The sequence below is a fragment of the Periplaneta americana genome, chromosome 13 (assembly GCF_040183065.1).
Source record: "Periplaneta americana isolate PAMFEO1 chromosome 13, P.americana_PAMFEO1_priV1, whole genome shotgun sequence".
NCBI classification, from domain to species: domain Eukaryota; kingdom Metazoa; phylum Arthropoda; class Insecta; order Blattodea; family Blattidae; genus Periplaneta; species Periplaneta americana.
Genome location: NC_091129.1, coordinates 121076425 through 121091581, shown reverse-complemented (window position 1 = coordinate 121091581; position 15157 = coordinate 121076425). Strand labels below are relative to the sequence as shown.

The 15157-nt window shown below is 36.5% G+C and overlaps 1 protein-coding gene across 1 annotated transcript; it reads left to right on the top strand.

Moving 5' to 3' along the window:
• The first annotated feature begins 914 nt into the window (after positions 1-914).
• On the top strand, positions 915-11170 carry LOC138712329 (pre-mRNA-splicing factor RBM22). The gene is made up of 6 exons (XM_069843972.1): positions 915-1052; positions 1762-1815; positions 3764-4027; positions 7615-7844; positions 9108-9251; positions 10304-11170. Exons 1-6 carry the CDS (start codon positions 999-1001, stop codon positions 11022-11024), a joined length of 1467 nt encoding a protein of 488 aa, XP_069700073.1. The 5' UTR covers positions 915-998; the 3' UTR covers positions 11025-11170.
• Positions 11171-15157: the final 3987 nt, after the last annotated feature.

Here is a 15157-nt window from a genome sequence, read left to right as displayed (position 1 = left end):
ACAAGGTGAAACGTACCTTCTATATTTTATCACTCAAGTTTGTGAACCCAGCATTACTTCTTAATGTTTGTATGATAGGTCATTGCGTCATGGTTTCTTAAAAAAATAACAAATGTAACTTTTTCTTCTGCAAAAGAATTTTATAATGTTACATTTGTACGGATCAAATTTCTGCATATTTAAAGGACAAAACTAAAGTTATTTCAATAATTTATTATAATACATTGTTCTCTTTCTGAAGTCTGATTAGTGTAATATGTAGCTAATCGGCGATGTATGCAATAGAGAGGGAAAGAAACTGGCAAACCTACCCCATTATCTTCTGGACTAGGTGCCTTGTTGCTAGGTTCAGACTTGTTAATGACAAAATTGGACTGACTGTATTTGGAAACTGTTAGTTTTATCTGTTCTTTCAATATTTATGCGGCGAAGGGTGGAGGGGAGGCTGAGACGGAATGATAAGCACGCATTAACATGCTGTTCACAATAGCCTACTGAGAAATACCAGTCAACGTCGTCATACTTTTACAAATTGTGCGGTACCGGTATTTCAGTTAAGAACGCTTTCAACGTCGGCGAAAAATGGTCGACAAATTTTGCCTCAACCCTGTCAAGGACAAAGCTCCCTCCGGGAGAAGCAGTGTAGATGATTTTATTGGCTTAAAATCAATCACTCTCGGCCGAGTTTGAACCCTTGTATCTCGGATCTAGTGGAAAACATAGTAATCATCAACATAGAGCATGAGACTATCTAGGACGACTATCAATAATTATTAATTATTAATTAATATCAAATATAATCTAAGCATGGACTATTAAGGTAGCTACGCCATCTCGTAAGAGAAAGAGAAAGAGAACCTATGAATGTTGAGCAAAGATTATGTTTCAGTTTATTTTCTATGGTGAAAAGGGTTGCAAACCTTTCCGCGTGAAATTCACTTGTCTGAGATCTGTACTAGGATTTTCAATGCAGTGTGTACATTTATGGAATAAGTATAATGGCGACATCTAAAACTACAAATACATATAATAGACAGAACTGGGAGGATGCAGTAAGTTAATAGCCAAATTGTAATGACCCGATATCTTCTGAGAATAGTGTTATACTTAAAACGTTTAAAAAATAATATCGATTTCACAATATTTTAATGTTCTTCGTAGCCTCGCAACCATGTTGTGGCTGTTGGGGTTATGAAGTTTTAATATGGGTATTAAACAAGAAAAGGTAAAATCTAGGCTTTTATATAAATGTAGGTTATTTCATCATAACTTTAAATCTCTTGCAACTATAATGGATTAAGGGAAACATGGAAACGGTTTTTTTTAATATTACTTTGATGGTGATCCATTTGGAGTAAATGTAAAAAATATGGGCCGTACGTGGATATAAATACATTATTCAAAGTTATGTTTATTTTAGCAGGTTTTGGAAATAGGACATGTGTTTGTGAACTGCAGTATCTTAGAAATGAAGTAACCAGCGTTTTGATTCAGATTGTTGATTTTTGTGAAGAGTTTATGTTTCTATTAAAGTAATTTGTTAATATGTCATTAAACAAAATGTATAGCAAAGACATAAAGTGTTCAATTAATGCTTTATGATATAGCCTAGTCTCTCAACTAAGGTTACCGGCACTATTACGATTATTTTCCTTACCATAAAATAATAATGTTTTATGTTACAGTCTACACCATTTTTTTTTGCAGTTCTCTGGAAATACATATATCCTACTCATAATTGATCGGCTATGTCTCTTTCAGGAGTTCCCGATACTTTGCCAGACATGTTTGGGTGACAATCCATATATACGAATGGTAAGTTTTTAGGTTAGCTGACTTGAGGAAAGTTAACATTTTAATCATCGTCTGTTGACGAGTTTACATAAGTGAAGGAGTGAATACTCTAAGAGTCATAATGGAACTCCATATGAGCAATTGCGAATTGGCACGATAAATAGTTATTCAAGTAATTGTAATAAAATACGGTAAATATAGGCTTATCTAAGTTATTACTTCCTCCCCGTAAGTCTTGTACTCGTAAAATTATATGATAAGTTATTCCATGTCAATTCTTTAGTCATACACTCTCCCGATAGTGTACTCTGTGACATTTTAATATGTTAAAACCGTTTGTCATTATGACGGACATCAGTGACATCATCCAGCATCAGTGACAGGTGAGGTTTGGTTTGTTCAGGTTTTAGTATGCCTTGCATATACGTTTTTTGGTGCGCATATATAAAGCATGAATAAACCAAACCTAACCTGTCACTGATCCTCAATGAGGTCGACCATATTGACCAACGTTTTCTGGTAAATGGTTTTTCGTAAAGCCGAGAATCAGTGATAGGTTAGGTTAAGTTAGTTTAAATTTGTTGAGGCTTTTGGCATGCCTTGCATGTATATATATATATATATATATATATATATATATATATATATATATATATATATATATATATATATATATATATACACATATATATACATATATATATATATATATATTACGTATCGTCGCCATCATTAATAGAGTGTATCGTATTCTTCAGTAATCCCATTCCATCTTGGTGAAACTTGAATGGGAGTAAACACTATCACACCACACGATAAATGTCAAATCGTTTAAATATTCTATGAAAACACTGTAAGGAAGACGATGTAAATACTGGATGAGCTGTGTACCTACTCACCTGCCCCAAATATTGTCGATTCTTAATATAGGAATACATCGTTCAGCAGACAGATTGCTATGCCATAACAGTAAAAGTTCAGACATTACACCACGTTTCAAGCAGTGCTGATTCATGCTGAGTATACTCCACTATGCAGTTAAGTATCTATTGAAGGTACGTTTTGAGAAGATGCACTTCGAGGGTTATTTTGCAGAGCACATAGGTATTCGAGACAAATTTCCTTCCATCTTGTGTCATAGACCTATGTGAATTCTTGAAGTCATCTGGTGACTTCGAGCCATCTATTTCAAGAATACTGTTTCACGCAAGAAGGATCTCGTCCTGTTACTTAACTATCCCTCATCAAATACTCTCTAGTCTTGTCACAAACCTCGGCCTACCTGTCTTAAACCTTGGGGCTATCTGTCACATTCCTTGGTCTGTTACTCTCTAACTTTATCACAAACATCGGCATACTGTTATCGTAGGTAAGTCTTATGTTCCTTTTTTATTTGTTTTGTACTCTTTCACTCGCTTCTTTCATTTTTCAAGTGTTGGCATTACATTGGATCTTTGCAGCAAATTTCACGACTCCTTAGCTATTAACATACATAATATATCATACACATGTATTCTATAACGATTCTACTGATTTTGTGTGCAGTTATGTTGGACAACGTAGTCGACAAAGAACAGTGTCTCCTTCATTTGTAGGTTATTTAAGTTTTTAAGTGATTTGTCGTGTGCTGCAAATCTGTGAAATGATGCTTACCCGTATTGAAATTTGGCTTTTATCTCTAATGTAAGCCTAAGTTAATTCAAACTAAGTCAACCTAACCTAACTTGAAGTAGCCGAACCTAGTAAAATTAGTATGATTATGGTAAGAATTATTGAAGATATCTGAATGTTGTCATACATTACTTTCATTCTCTAATTGTGAATGATTTGCATTGTTAACTTGTGAAAACAGATTAGTCTGAAACTGTCATGAAAACCTAAGCCTAATGTTTTGTTCTTGTATTTTGTTACTGTATTTGCTATTCATTCGTTTTCTTATATATTTATTTTTTATGTTTCACACTTCCAGACAAAGGAGAGATATGGCAAGGAGTGCAAGATCTGTTCAAGACCGTTCACAGTGTTCAGGTGGTGCCCTGGATCACGCATGCGCTTCAAGAAGACGGAAGTGTGTCAGACATGCAGTCGCCTCAAGAATGTGTGCCAGACATGTCTGTTGGACCTGGAGTATGGTCTGCCAATCCAAGTGCGAGATGCAGCACTCCGGATCAAGGACGACCTCCCACGTTCAGATGTCAACAAGGAGTTCTATATACAGAACATGGATAAGGAGGTAGAGCCAGATTTGATGTTTTATAAATTATACTTACATTGCATCCAAGTAGAGACATAAACAGTTTCTGTGTTCGTCAGAGTTGTCAACTGCTAAGGCTGGTATTCATAGTCGACACTTTATATCACCACTTTGCAAAGTGACACTTTTGACGAAAGTGGCTCTTTCATAGTTAGGTTTTATACGTTTCTCCTTCATTGATATATCGTGTTATTTCCTTTATTTTCATTTTTGTCTTTTTCGTGAATAGTGAATAGAAGTAAAAAAAGAATGAAATAAACACATTACTACTGCTGCTATTATTATTATTATTATTATTATTATTATTATTATTATTATTATTATTATTTTCTCTCTCTCGTTTCCATTATTGCCTGCTCTTCAGGAATATTTTGAATGCCAAATGTTTCTACAATGCATAACAAAATAGGCCTAGGCCTAATAGTATGAGATCTCTTTTCATGGTGAGGTTATGACTGCACATGAACTAGAGACAGTAGATGTATTGCTTACCGGCGTGAAAATATATATTACCGGTATCAAAACAGTAATGATTATATCAACATCAAGATAAATCTTATCTCAAAATACAGGTAGTCAACAAAAATCAAAATCATTTTAAACCCAATATAATTATGGAATCTGCTTAGAAGGCAGGCACGTGAGGTCTCTCAATGCCAATTTAAGATAGTTATGCCTACATTAGATTGAAGTTAGTTTAATATTATTTAAGTTAAAAAAATCGTTTCAGTAATAAAAAATAGGTTATATGGGCATATCTACCTACATATCACTTCATCGAATTGAGGTTATAAATATACGAATGTTACTACAGAAATATCTGAACTATAATATTATATATATTAATGTATGGTACATATCTATAGCATAGAATTTTAATGCAGTCAATAACTGCATTATTGGAGGCACTGGCATACCTCTATTATTCGTTTTTGTCAACCAGTCATCGAAAAGATTAGCAATCTCAATAAGTTTCTTTATCAGATTGGAACCAGTTTTTTAAATTCTATATCATTATAAAATTCCACGGGATTGCCTTTAGGCTTATCTCTAATGTAGCGCTTTAGTACATTGTGCCATCTCTTCTGCACGTTCTAATAATCGACAACTTCCAAGACGTCCGCCATTTTTCTACAAAGTGTCACTTTCGGCTCAAAGTGTGGTCGGAACTACACTTTCATCCAAAGTGTTCCTTTGCACCAAAGTGTCGACTGTGCAACGGAAAAGTGATACTTTGCGTCTTCCAAAGGACACTTTACTCGAAAGTGTCGACTATGAATACCAGCCTAAGACAAAATTATACTAGGACAAATCGGCCTGTGTGGCGCAGTCGGTAGAGTGCTGGCCTTCTGTGCCTGAAGTTGCGGGTTTGATCCCAGCCCAGATCGATGGCATTTAAGTATGTGACAGGCTCATGTTAATAGATTTACTTGCATGTAAAAGAACTCCTATGGGACAAAACACTGATGATGCTGATATAAGCTTGGAAGTTGCAAGCGTCGTGTCATTAAATAAAATATAATTTTAATCTTTTTCTTTTTACCGGACAAGTTTAAAATTCTGCATGGTTCATGTATTTTATTGTTTTATTATTAGAGTGGGAGTTACCACTTTGCTTGTTCCCCGAAGTTTTCCTAAAGCCAAAGGTTAATTTAAATGTTAGCCACAAGAATGTAAGATTTGAGAAACATGTGAATAGCTCTGTTTATTGATGGTTGGTTCATTTTAATCTGAGGAAGGTTATGGTATTGAACTGGATAGGTATAATCTATTTGTTTAGATGACTATCACTGTTATCATTTATCATGTTAGCAAGCAGCAATAACAATATTTTTAATTCGCATGCCCATTGTAAAATAGTTGTACTATTTATTGTATGACATAGTGGATATGAGTTTTTACTTTTGTATGATTTTGAAATTCTGGTTTTAGTTTCAATGTTTTAACTTTTGTTGTGGATTTGATCTTTTGGTTTTGTTTCGGTGTTTGAACTTCTGATGTTTTGATCTTTTGGTTTTAGTTTCAGTATTTTGTCTTTGTTTTTGATGGGCAGGGCATGTAGCACGTATGGACGAATCCAGAAATGCATATAGAGTGTTAGTTGGAAGGCCGGAGGGAAAAAGACCTTTAGGGAGGCCGAGACGTAGATGGGAAGGTAATATTAAAATGGATTTGAGGGAGGTGGGATATGATGATAGAGAATGGATTAATCTTGCTCAGGATAGGGACCTATGGCGGGCTTATGTGAGGGCGGCAATGAACCTCCTGGTTCCTTAAAAGCCAGTAAGTATTTTGTCTTTATCGTGATTTTGATCTTTTAGTCTTTAGTTGGCCTCTGTTGTAGTTTTGGTCTTTCGGTTTTAGTTTTGGTGTCTTGTTTACTGTTATGATTTTGATCTTTTGATTTTAGTTTCGGTGTTTTGACTTTCGTTGTGGTTTCAATCTTCTGATTTTACTCATAGATTTGTTTTGACTTTTGTTGTGGTTTTTATCTTATGTTTTGTTTCGGTGTTTTGTCTTGTTATGATTTTGAACTTTTGATCTTAGTTTCGGCATTTTCTTTTGTTGTGATTTTGATCTTTTGGTTTTAGTTTCCGCGTTTTTACTTGTGCTATGGTTTTTATCTTATGGTTTTGTTTCGGTGTTTTGACTTCTTTTGTGGTTTTGAGTTTGTGATTTTGATTTCGGTGTTTTGATTTCTGTTGTTTTATCTTTGGTTTTAATCCTATTTTCACTTATGTTGTTCTTATGTTTTTTTGGTTTTAGTTTCGGTGTTTTAACTTCTATTATGACTTTGATCTTTTTGACTTTTGTTTTGATTTTAATCCTTATTTTTTACTTTTGATTATTTGATGTTTGTTGTAATTTTGGTTTTCTTTAGTGGCCTTTGAGATGGAGTGCATAAAAGGCCACATGGTCTAACCCATGCCACTCTTACAGTGATACAGTAAGGTGTTTGTGTTTTGTTTTAGTTTTAAATTTTATTAGTATTTAATTGCAATTTATAGTCACGACGCTGTTATTTCCGGCGTGACTCCGCCTCTTTGCCTACGTCTTAGGAAGTGAAGGCTCTATAAAGTCTAGGTAGGTAGTATCGTTCGCCATTTTTGTTCTTTCGTTGTCGAGCTACAATACGAGGAATCTATTTGCCACATCGTTAAACATTATCATGTCGTAGCTCCTATGATAATAAATCAAATGCACTGTAATTCAGCAAATAATTGAGCAGCAAATAACGTCTTCGTGTGCTTTCTGTGAACGCCAACGAAAGAGCCAAAATGGCGGGCGATTATATTAAGTATTTATCGAGCCTTAAGAAATGAATAACGTCTTCATAAACGAATCACAAGATGCACACGTTTAAATGTAGCCGACCTGCAATGCGATTGGCTGCCGGAAATTAGAGTGACAGGACTATAGTTCTAAGCTAGTTTATGTAAGGTATAGAAATCCATATTGTTGTCATTTGTGATCATATGTCGTGTAGTTTTCTCTTCACCTGATATAGTTTCCCATTTGTTGCACAGCTCCACAGACAGTAGGTAAAACCTGTTTATTGTTTCTAGCTCGGCAAGATAGATGCCACAACCCCTGCAGGAGCTGTTGGCAAGTCACAAGCTGCAAGTGACTTGCTGATGAAGTTGGCGAGGACCAGTCCTTATTATAAGAGGAATAGGCCGCACATATGCTCTTTCTGGGTGAAGGGGGAGTGTAAGCGAGGGGAGGAGTGCCCCTACCGTCATGAGAAGCCCACAGACCCAGATGATCCCCTTGCAGATCAGAACATCAAAGATAGGTGCGTAAAATAAAGTGAGAAAGCTTAACTGATGAGAGAAAATTTTTGGGATTACTGATTTTGATGATATTGTTTCGTATGAAATTCATGTATTGGCTAAAAAAGAAGTGAAACACAGTTTTTTTTCTTAAATACCACCAAATTTCTTTCCCTTGGAATTTTCTTTAAAGTTGTAAAATTCTATAATTTTTGCAAATTTCAAGAAATATAGTATGTTATGAAATTACAGGGATTTTACCACGAGTGTATGTTTTTCTATAAACTTATTATGCTATAACTGCGCAGAACAGTATCTGTCAAAAAATGTTAAAGTGTTGTATGTAATTTGTGGATAAATCGCAATATAGCGAACGCCAGTAGGGGAAGTTATCCCCACCCACATGAAATGTGCATTCGACACAACACTTGCCTATCACGTAGAGTGTCTGATGAGCTAGTAGGGGAAAAGTGGAAGGGGTTGTGGGCGGAGCTTCTATGTTCGCTATATTGCAATTTGCCGTAATTTGTTGCTCAGCAGGCCGTTTTACAATTTTAAAAAAATTATGGAGAATGATATGAATGTGAAATATGTACTGTGTTTTCTTGATGATGTCATTTGAATTATAATTTTTCTCTGGCATATTATTACATATTAAATAGTGATGCAATTGAGGACCATTTTTGCAAAACTTACTAACTGCAAAATTTGCAAAATTGAGATTTTTGTGGATTTGTTAACATAAAGCAGGCCTCTACACGATGTTAAAGGCATCTTAGCAAAATTGAATTATTTCTCTTCAGTGTAGTATGTCAAAGTGTGATCATTGGACCTACTTGTCTCCATTCAGTTTTTTGTATCTCCTGTAAAATTTAGTTTTTTCTGTTAGCAAGTTTTGCAAAAACGGTCCTCAATTGCAGATCGAAGTCTAATTGACTTGTCAGACTCTTCATCTGACAAACCTAACTCAAATTGACTAGGGTGCCAAAATCGATAACTTAAAGATAATTTCTGGTATGGACTGCACTCATGTGATGGTCTTGCAAAACTTGGAGAAACAAGAACATGTTGGCTGTTGTTGATGTAGACCACTTGGCAATGACAAATGCAAACCAAAAGTTGGTCCATTTCTGTTTCAACTTAGCTATCCAAAAGCCCCTTCTTCCTGTTCATCTTCTTCTGATTGATATTTTAATTAATCTTTTGTATATCCTTAAGCTAGCCTGGAGATAAGTAGTGATACTGCAAAGCAACAGTATGTCAATTTTTCTATGAATTTTGCGCAGGTATTATGGCATCAATGATCCTGTGGCAGAGAAGCTCATGCGACGGGCCTCAGCAATGCCAAAGCTTGAACCACCAGAAGACAAAACCATAACGACATTATATGTTGGCAACCTTGGAGACAAGCTGACTGAAAAAGAACTCAGGTATGACAATTTTCTATTTCTGCAAGAAGAGTAAAATACTAGGAATGGCTGATAAGTACTTAGCGTAGATATAAAAGAAGTTCTTTCATTAAAATGGATATTGATCTTATTGTGATGTCTCTGATTAACATATAAGTTAAGTTTTACAGCAGCTTTTATAACTGTGTCTCAAGTGCCTCATTATTTCACTATTATTTTCCTCATTTTAATCACCATTTCACACCCACTAATTATTCTTCCTCACTGTTACTTTTGTGCCTTTGTCTTCTGCGTCATTGTTTTTTGTCTTTCCCTTTATGCTCTCATGATAAACAAGGACTGAAAAGACTACAGTGGACCTTATTTTGTCAGCAAACAGCTGGATATATTAAAAATATTGGCTTATGCTCTCCTTCTTTAAGCATCAGTTTCTTAAACTATAATTCTTCTGTCCTTGATTACTTCTTATCACAACACCGCTAGTTGAAGACTCGCTCCGATCCTCTTTACTTCCCCTCCTTGTCGAGACCCCAACATCTCCTTTGTTTACTGATTAAAAGAAAGGTTGAAGTCACTTCTGGTGTGTGGAGTCGGAATTAATCTGGTCTGAAGGCATATATTCAATGACAGTCCAGACTCATAACCATAGAAGTATCAGACCCTCCATACTTTGTCTTATTATTACTTTTACTTTTTTTTTACCTGGGCATGGCAGCCCATAGAGGGCCAAGACTGACTAGCCAACTGCTGGCCTCACATTCATATGCACCAGCACTGTCAGTCTCTAATCAGTATGGAGGTATTGTGTGGTTAGCATGATGATCCCCCCCCCCCCCCCAAGGCGTTACAGCTGGTTTGCAGAACTGGGTGTTTGCTACCTACAGTAGTTCCCCAAATTCATTACTGAGTGGGCACCAGTCTCATACACTGGCCAAAATTTTATGGCAAGAATTATTCCCTCATAAAGACCTGCATCAGTGTATATTCTGTAATAGACATGCCTTAGACCATGATGGTATGGTGCAGTACATTATTACTTCTATACTAATGTATTTTCTCTTCTTTGTTTTCAGGGATCACTTTTACCAGTATGGTGAGATAAGGTCCATTACTTTAGTTGCACGGCAGCAGTGCGCATTTATCCAATTCACACTTCGTTCAGCTGCGGAACAAGCAGCCGAACGCACATTCAATAAATTGATTCTTGGAGGACGACGTCTCACCATCAAGTGGGGCCGTTCTCAGGCACGACAAGGCACTTCAGCCACCCGAGGAGACGGAGTTGAAGCAATGTTGGAAGAGCTTGAACCTGTCCCTGGACTGCCTGGAACTCTGCCTCTTCCTCCGACAGAACTGCAAAATAACTTCTTCAATCTGGCAGAAACAGACGAGACCGCTGCCCCTCCAGTGCAGACAAACATTCCACCTCCGACAATGCCGCCTCCAATGCCTCCCCCCATGCTGATACCACCCCCTATGCCCCGTCCCCCACCTGGCATTCGTCCACCAGGACCACCCCCGTTCTTCTTCCCACCCCATATGCGTCCACCTATGCGACCTCCTCCTGGCATCAGGCCACCTCCGTTCACTATATCTCAACCCCCTTTATTTCCTCCAGGAACTGCTCCAGCTATCCCTCAACTGCCACCGAACCCAGCGCCACTTGTTCCTCCTGGAACTCTTCCAACACCTCCACTCAAGCAGGGAGCCATTCACTACCCATCACAGGACCCGTCACGGTTGGGTGCTGCTTCAGGTGTCGCCAAGAACAAGGCTTGGTCGGGAGAAGATTAATAAGCGACTCTCACACATTTCTCATGCAGAAAGTGAAGGTGGAAGCTGGTTGTCAGCAAAGATTGGACCGTTTGAGACTTGTTGGAAAGTAACATTACTTTCTGTACATAATTGTCCTTTGAAGGAAGGTGACTATGCTACAAGTCGAATATAGATATTCATCACAGAATACGCAAAACTTTTTACTATACTTCAGAAGTATTGTTTCACAGTGAACCTGTTGTAAACGGACTTGAAACTAGTGACAATATCCTGCATTATTTGTGGGGAATATTGTGATAATATATATATTAGAAATGCTGTCTAATTCAACAATATATTACATCATATCAGAACTAAACACGAAATTCGAGAAAGAGATGAAAACCTATTGATTAATGAATACAGTAGAATCTCTATTTAACAATTTCCTGGGCACACGGAATAATTAACCTTAAATGGAGGTTGACGCTAAATAGGGGTTTGATACTTTGGTTTAAAAATGTTGGAATAGTTTTGCAAAAATGAAATTTATTTGCAAAAAAAAAGTTATTATAAGTAAATTATGGACAGTACTGTTCAAATAATGGAAAAGAAAAGAGGAAGCTAGGTGCCGATCAAGTCTTCTCGTCATCTCGATTTTTTTCCATTTTGCGAATTAAATTAACTTTTTCCGCGAGAGAAAGCATTTTTCTTTTCATTGCCATTATTTTCTAGTGGTATGTACAGTAAATGAAAAATTCCATCTCTTCACTGTAGTAGTACTGACACCACACACCTCAGCAAGCACAACAAAGACAAGAAGTGATTGTCATGGATGGCTGCTACATTCATAATTGAATGTGATTGGTTCTCGCAAAAGATAGAATCAGCAGACTGTTTGTGTCCTGTTCTGCTGTGTGTGTTTTATTCTACTTGTGATTGGTGCTCGCAAAGGGCAGAAATTAGCAAACAAATAGGAACGCAGCTTCATGTAGACGTAGTAAGAGAGGGGGAATCATGTGGTGATGAGGTAGCAACGTTATCAAGTTTATGTTTTATTTAACGATTCTCGCAATTGCAGAGGTTATATCAGCGTCGCTGGATGTGCCAGAATTTTGTCCCACAGGAGTTCTTTTACATGCCAGTAAATCTACTGACATGAGCCTGTTGCATTTAAGCACACTTAAATGCCATCGACCTGGCCCGGGATCGAACCCGCAACCTTGGGCATAGAAGGCCAGCGCTATACCAACTCGCCAGCCAGGTCGACACATTGTCAAATATTTATGTGTTGAATCGAAATGCATTTATTTTTGCAATAGTCGAGATTTAAAAACAATTTTTAATGTGTTAGGTTGGTGCATAATTCCTTAGCGATTTTTCATAGATTTATTAAACACATCAGATATAAATAAGAGAGAAGTTAATCATCAACAATATATTCTCCTTCACTATTTACAACAGTCTGCCAATGCTGGAGTAGTTTTTCGACTCCATGCCTGTAGAAATCTCGTGGTTTTGAGTTAAAGAAGTCTTCAAGCCATGATTAAATTACACAAGTTAGGTCAGATGCAACAGTGTTCATGAGTAGGATAGTTATATACAATAAAAGTGATTTAATACAGTTATATGAACACTTTTTAATGATTGAATAAAATTAATAAAATCGGTTAAAAACCATACATGTTTCGGAAGAATGCTCCTCCATCTTCAGTGGTAGTACCACGTTACGCGGTCGAACATCCGTACCAGCGTCGTGGTACTACCACTGAAGATGGAGGAGCATTCCTCCGAAACATGTATGGTTTTTAACCGATTTTATTAATTTTATTCAATAATTAAAAAGTGTTCATATAACTGTATTAAATCACTTTCATTGTATATAACTATCTTCAAGCCCTGTTTGGATCTCATTTTCATCCGAAAAGGAAGTTCCCTGAAGGTTGTTCGATAGAGTGTGGAAAAGGTGAAAATCTGAGGGCACAAGATGAAGTGAATAAGGTGAGTGTGGAATGACTTCCCAACCCAACTCCTGGATAATGTTTTGTGTCAGGTTAGCAGAGTGCGGATGGATATTATCGTGGAGTAGCATCACTTCACGCAGTCTTGTTGGTCGTTTTTTTTTTTTTGGATTGAGTGTGCAAGACGTCTCAGTTGGCAGCAATAAATGTCGGCAGTGATGGTTACACCTCAGGGAAGCTATTCGTAATACAGTACACCCTCGCAGTTTCAGATGCATAACATTATCTTTTGTGGATGCGCGCTGGCCTTTGTATGTGGAGTTGCTTTTTTGTTCAGGCTCAGCCATCCCTTTCTTTTCCTTACATTAACATACAGACACCATTTTTCGTCACCAGTAACGATATAAGGTAGGAATGTTCGATGTTGTTCATGATCCAGTTGATGACAAGCAAGCAAAGATGCACATATGGCCCCACCTGCTTATCTTTGTGGTTTTGGATCGGAGCATGTGGTACCCATACACCTGATTTTTTTAATGCAAATGTCGCACAATGGTGGAATGGTCACAGTTCATCACATTTGCCAGTTTTCGGGTACACAGACGTGGATCATTGTGGATTAATGTGTTTAAACGGTCTTCATCAAACCCCGAAGGTCTTCCTGTCACTAATGTCAAAATGACCCTCCTTAAAACGAGAAATCCATTTTCTTGCTGTGCTGTCTCCAATAGCATTGTCCTCATACACGGTGCAAATGTTTCTGGCCACCTCCACTGATTTCACCGCTCTATTGAACTTAAAAATAAGAATATGTCGGAAATGTTTCACTTTCTCCCCTTGACACTCCATTTTTTAGCGTCCATGGCTCCACTCACTATCTGCAAAAATGAAAACTTCAATATGTAAACTCAAGCACAAGAATTGAACTTCAAATAAAAAATGACAATCAGTAAATAAACCAATAGCAACCGAAGTACCAACATGCGAAACAAAAACGCTACAAACTTATGCACCAACTTAATAAAATGCGGGTTTTACAGCAAAAAGAATAATATTAGCTCGAATATAAAAATGCATTAATCATATGTACTAATTAATGGAACTGTGAAATTTCAACGTTAAGTGGAGGTCGTCTAAAATCGGGATTCTACTGTAGTTATTTATGATATATGTGTTATAAGTGTAATTTTGTTTTGTGACTATAGATTGTTTGCAAATAGACCCAGTGTAGTAAATCTATGAACAAAATAAAATCACTTTTAACACTTACATGAATACACTATTTAACCAGCCATAGCTAAAAGTTTTCTGAAACACTATTCATTTTTAAAACTTAAAACTTTTTCAATTTTGTGTCATTAACAAACAAATGATGCATGGCCTACAATAACAGATACTGTCAGTATTAATAATTTTTTAAGTGCTTATATATAAGGAGTTACTATAAATAATTCTACCAACTGCAGTATTCATATTAATATTTCTTAAAAATTCGTGACCGATTCTGGGATCTTTTCAACCTCCTATCATGTTCAGTACCAGATCTTTCCCAGGGGTAAAAGGTGGTCAGAATTTGATGCTGCCCACACCACCTCATTCTAGTACGAGGTCATGAAAGTATGGAGTTCTACTTCCATGGCCCCCATGCTCTTTCATGGCATGTAAAGAGAAATCTTTATAAATTTAGTAATTTAATACAGCTGTTAAATGTAGGCCTTGCATTGTTTGTCAAGTTTTTGAACAGCAAACAGTTGAAAGTTGTTTACTTTTAACACTAGTATCCAATATCATTTTTAACACATTTATATGCTGTTGAAAGATTTGCATTTAGCGTTATTATACAAGTCCAGGAATTTGAGTTTTAAGTATATCACACAGTTCACATTGCATTACTAGGATCCCGTAAAATGACTTCATTTGGAGTCTGCAAATGTGGAAAAATTATTAGCAAAACCGACAGTTATTGTAACATACTTCAATTTTACAAATATAAGAATTCATTAAGAAAACAGTTAACATTTTTGTACAATTCTATTATTCCTTCTTGGTAATTATTAGGACATTAATTCTTGCAGATATTCCTCAAATTAATGTTTTACACCATAGAAATTTCTTTATCCTGCCTCAAAATATACATTTTATATTCTATGAGTTTTACCCTAGTTGTGGACTTTCTCTTTTTTCTCCCACACATTCCACAAGGACTCAGTT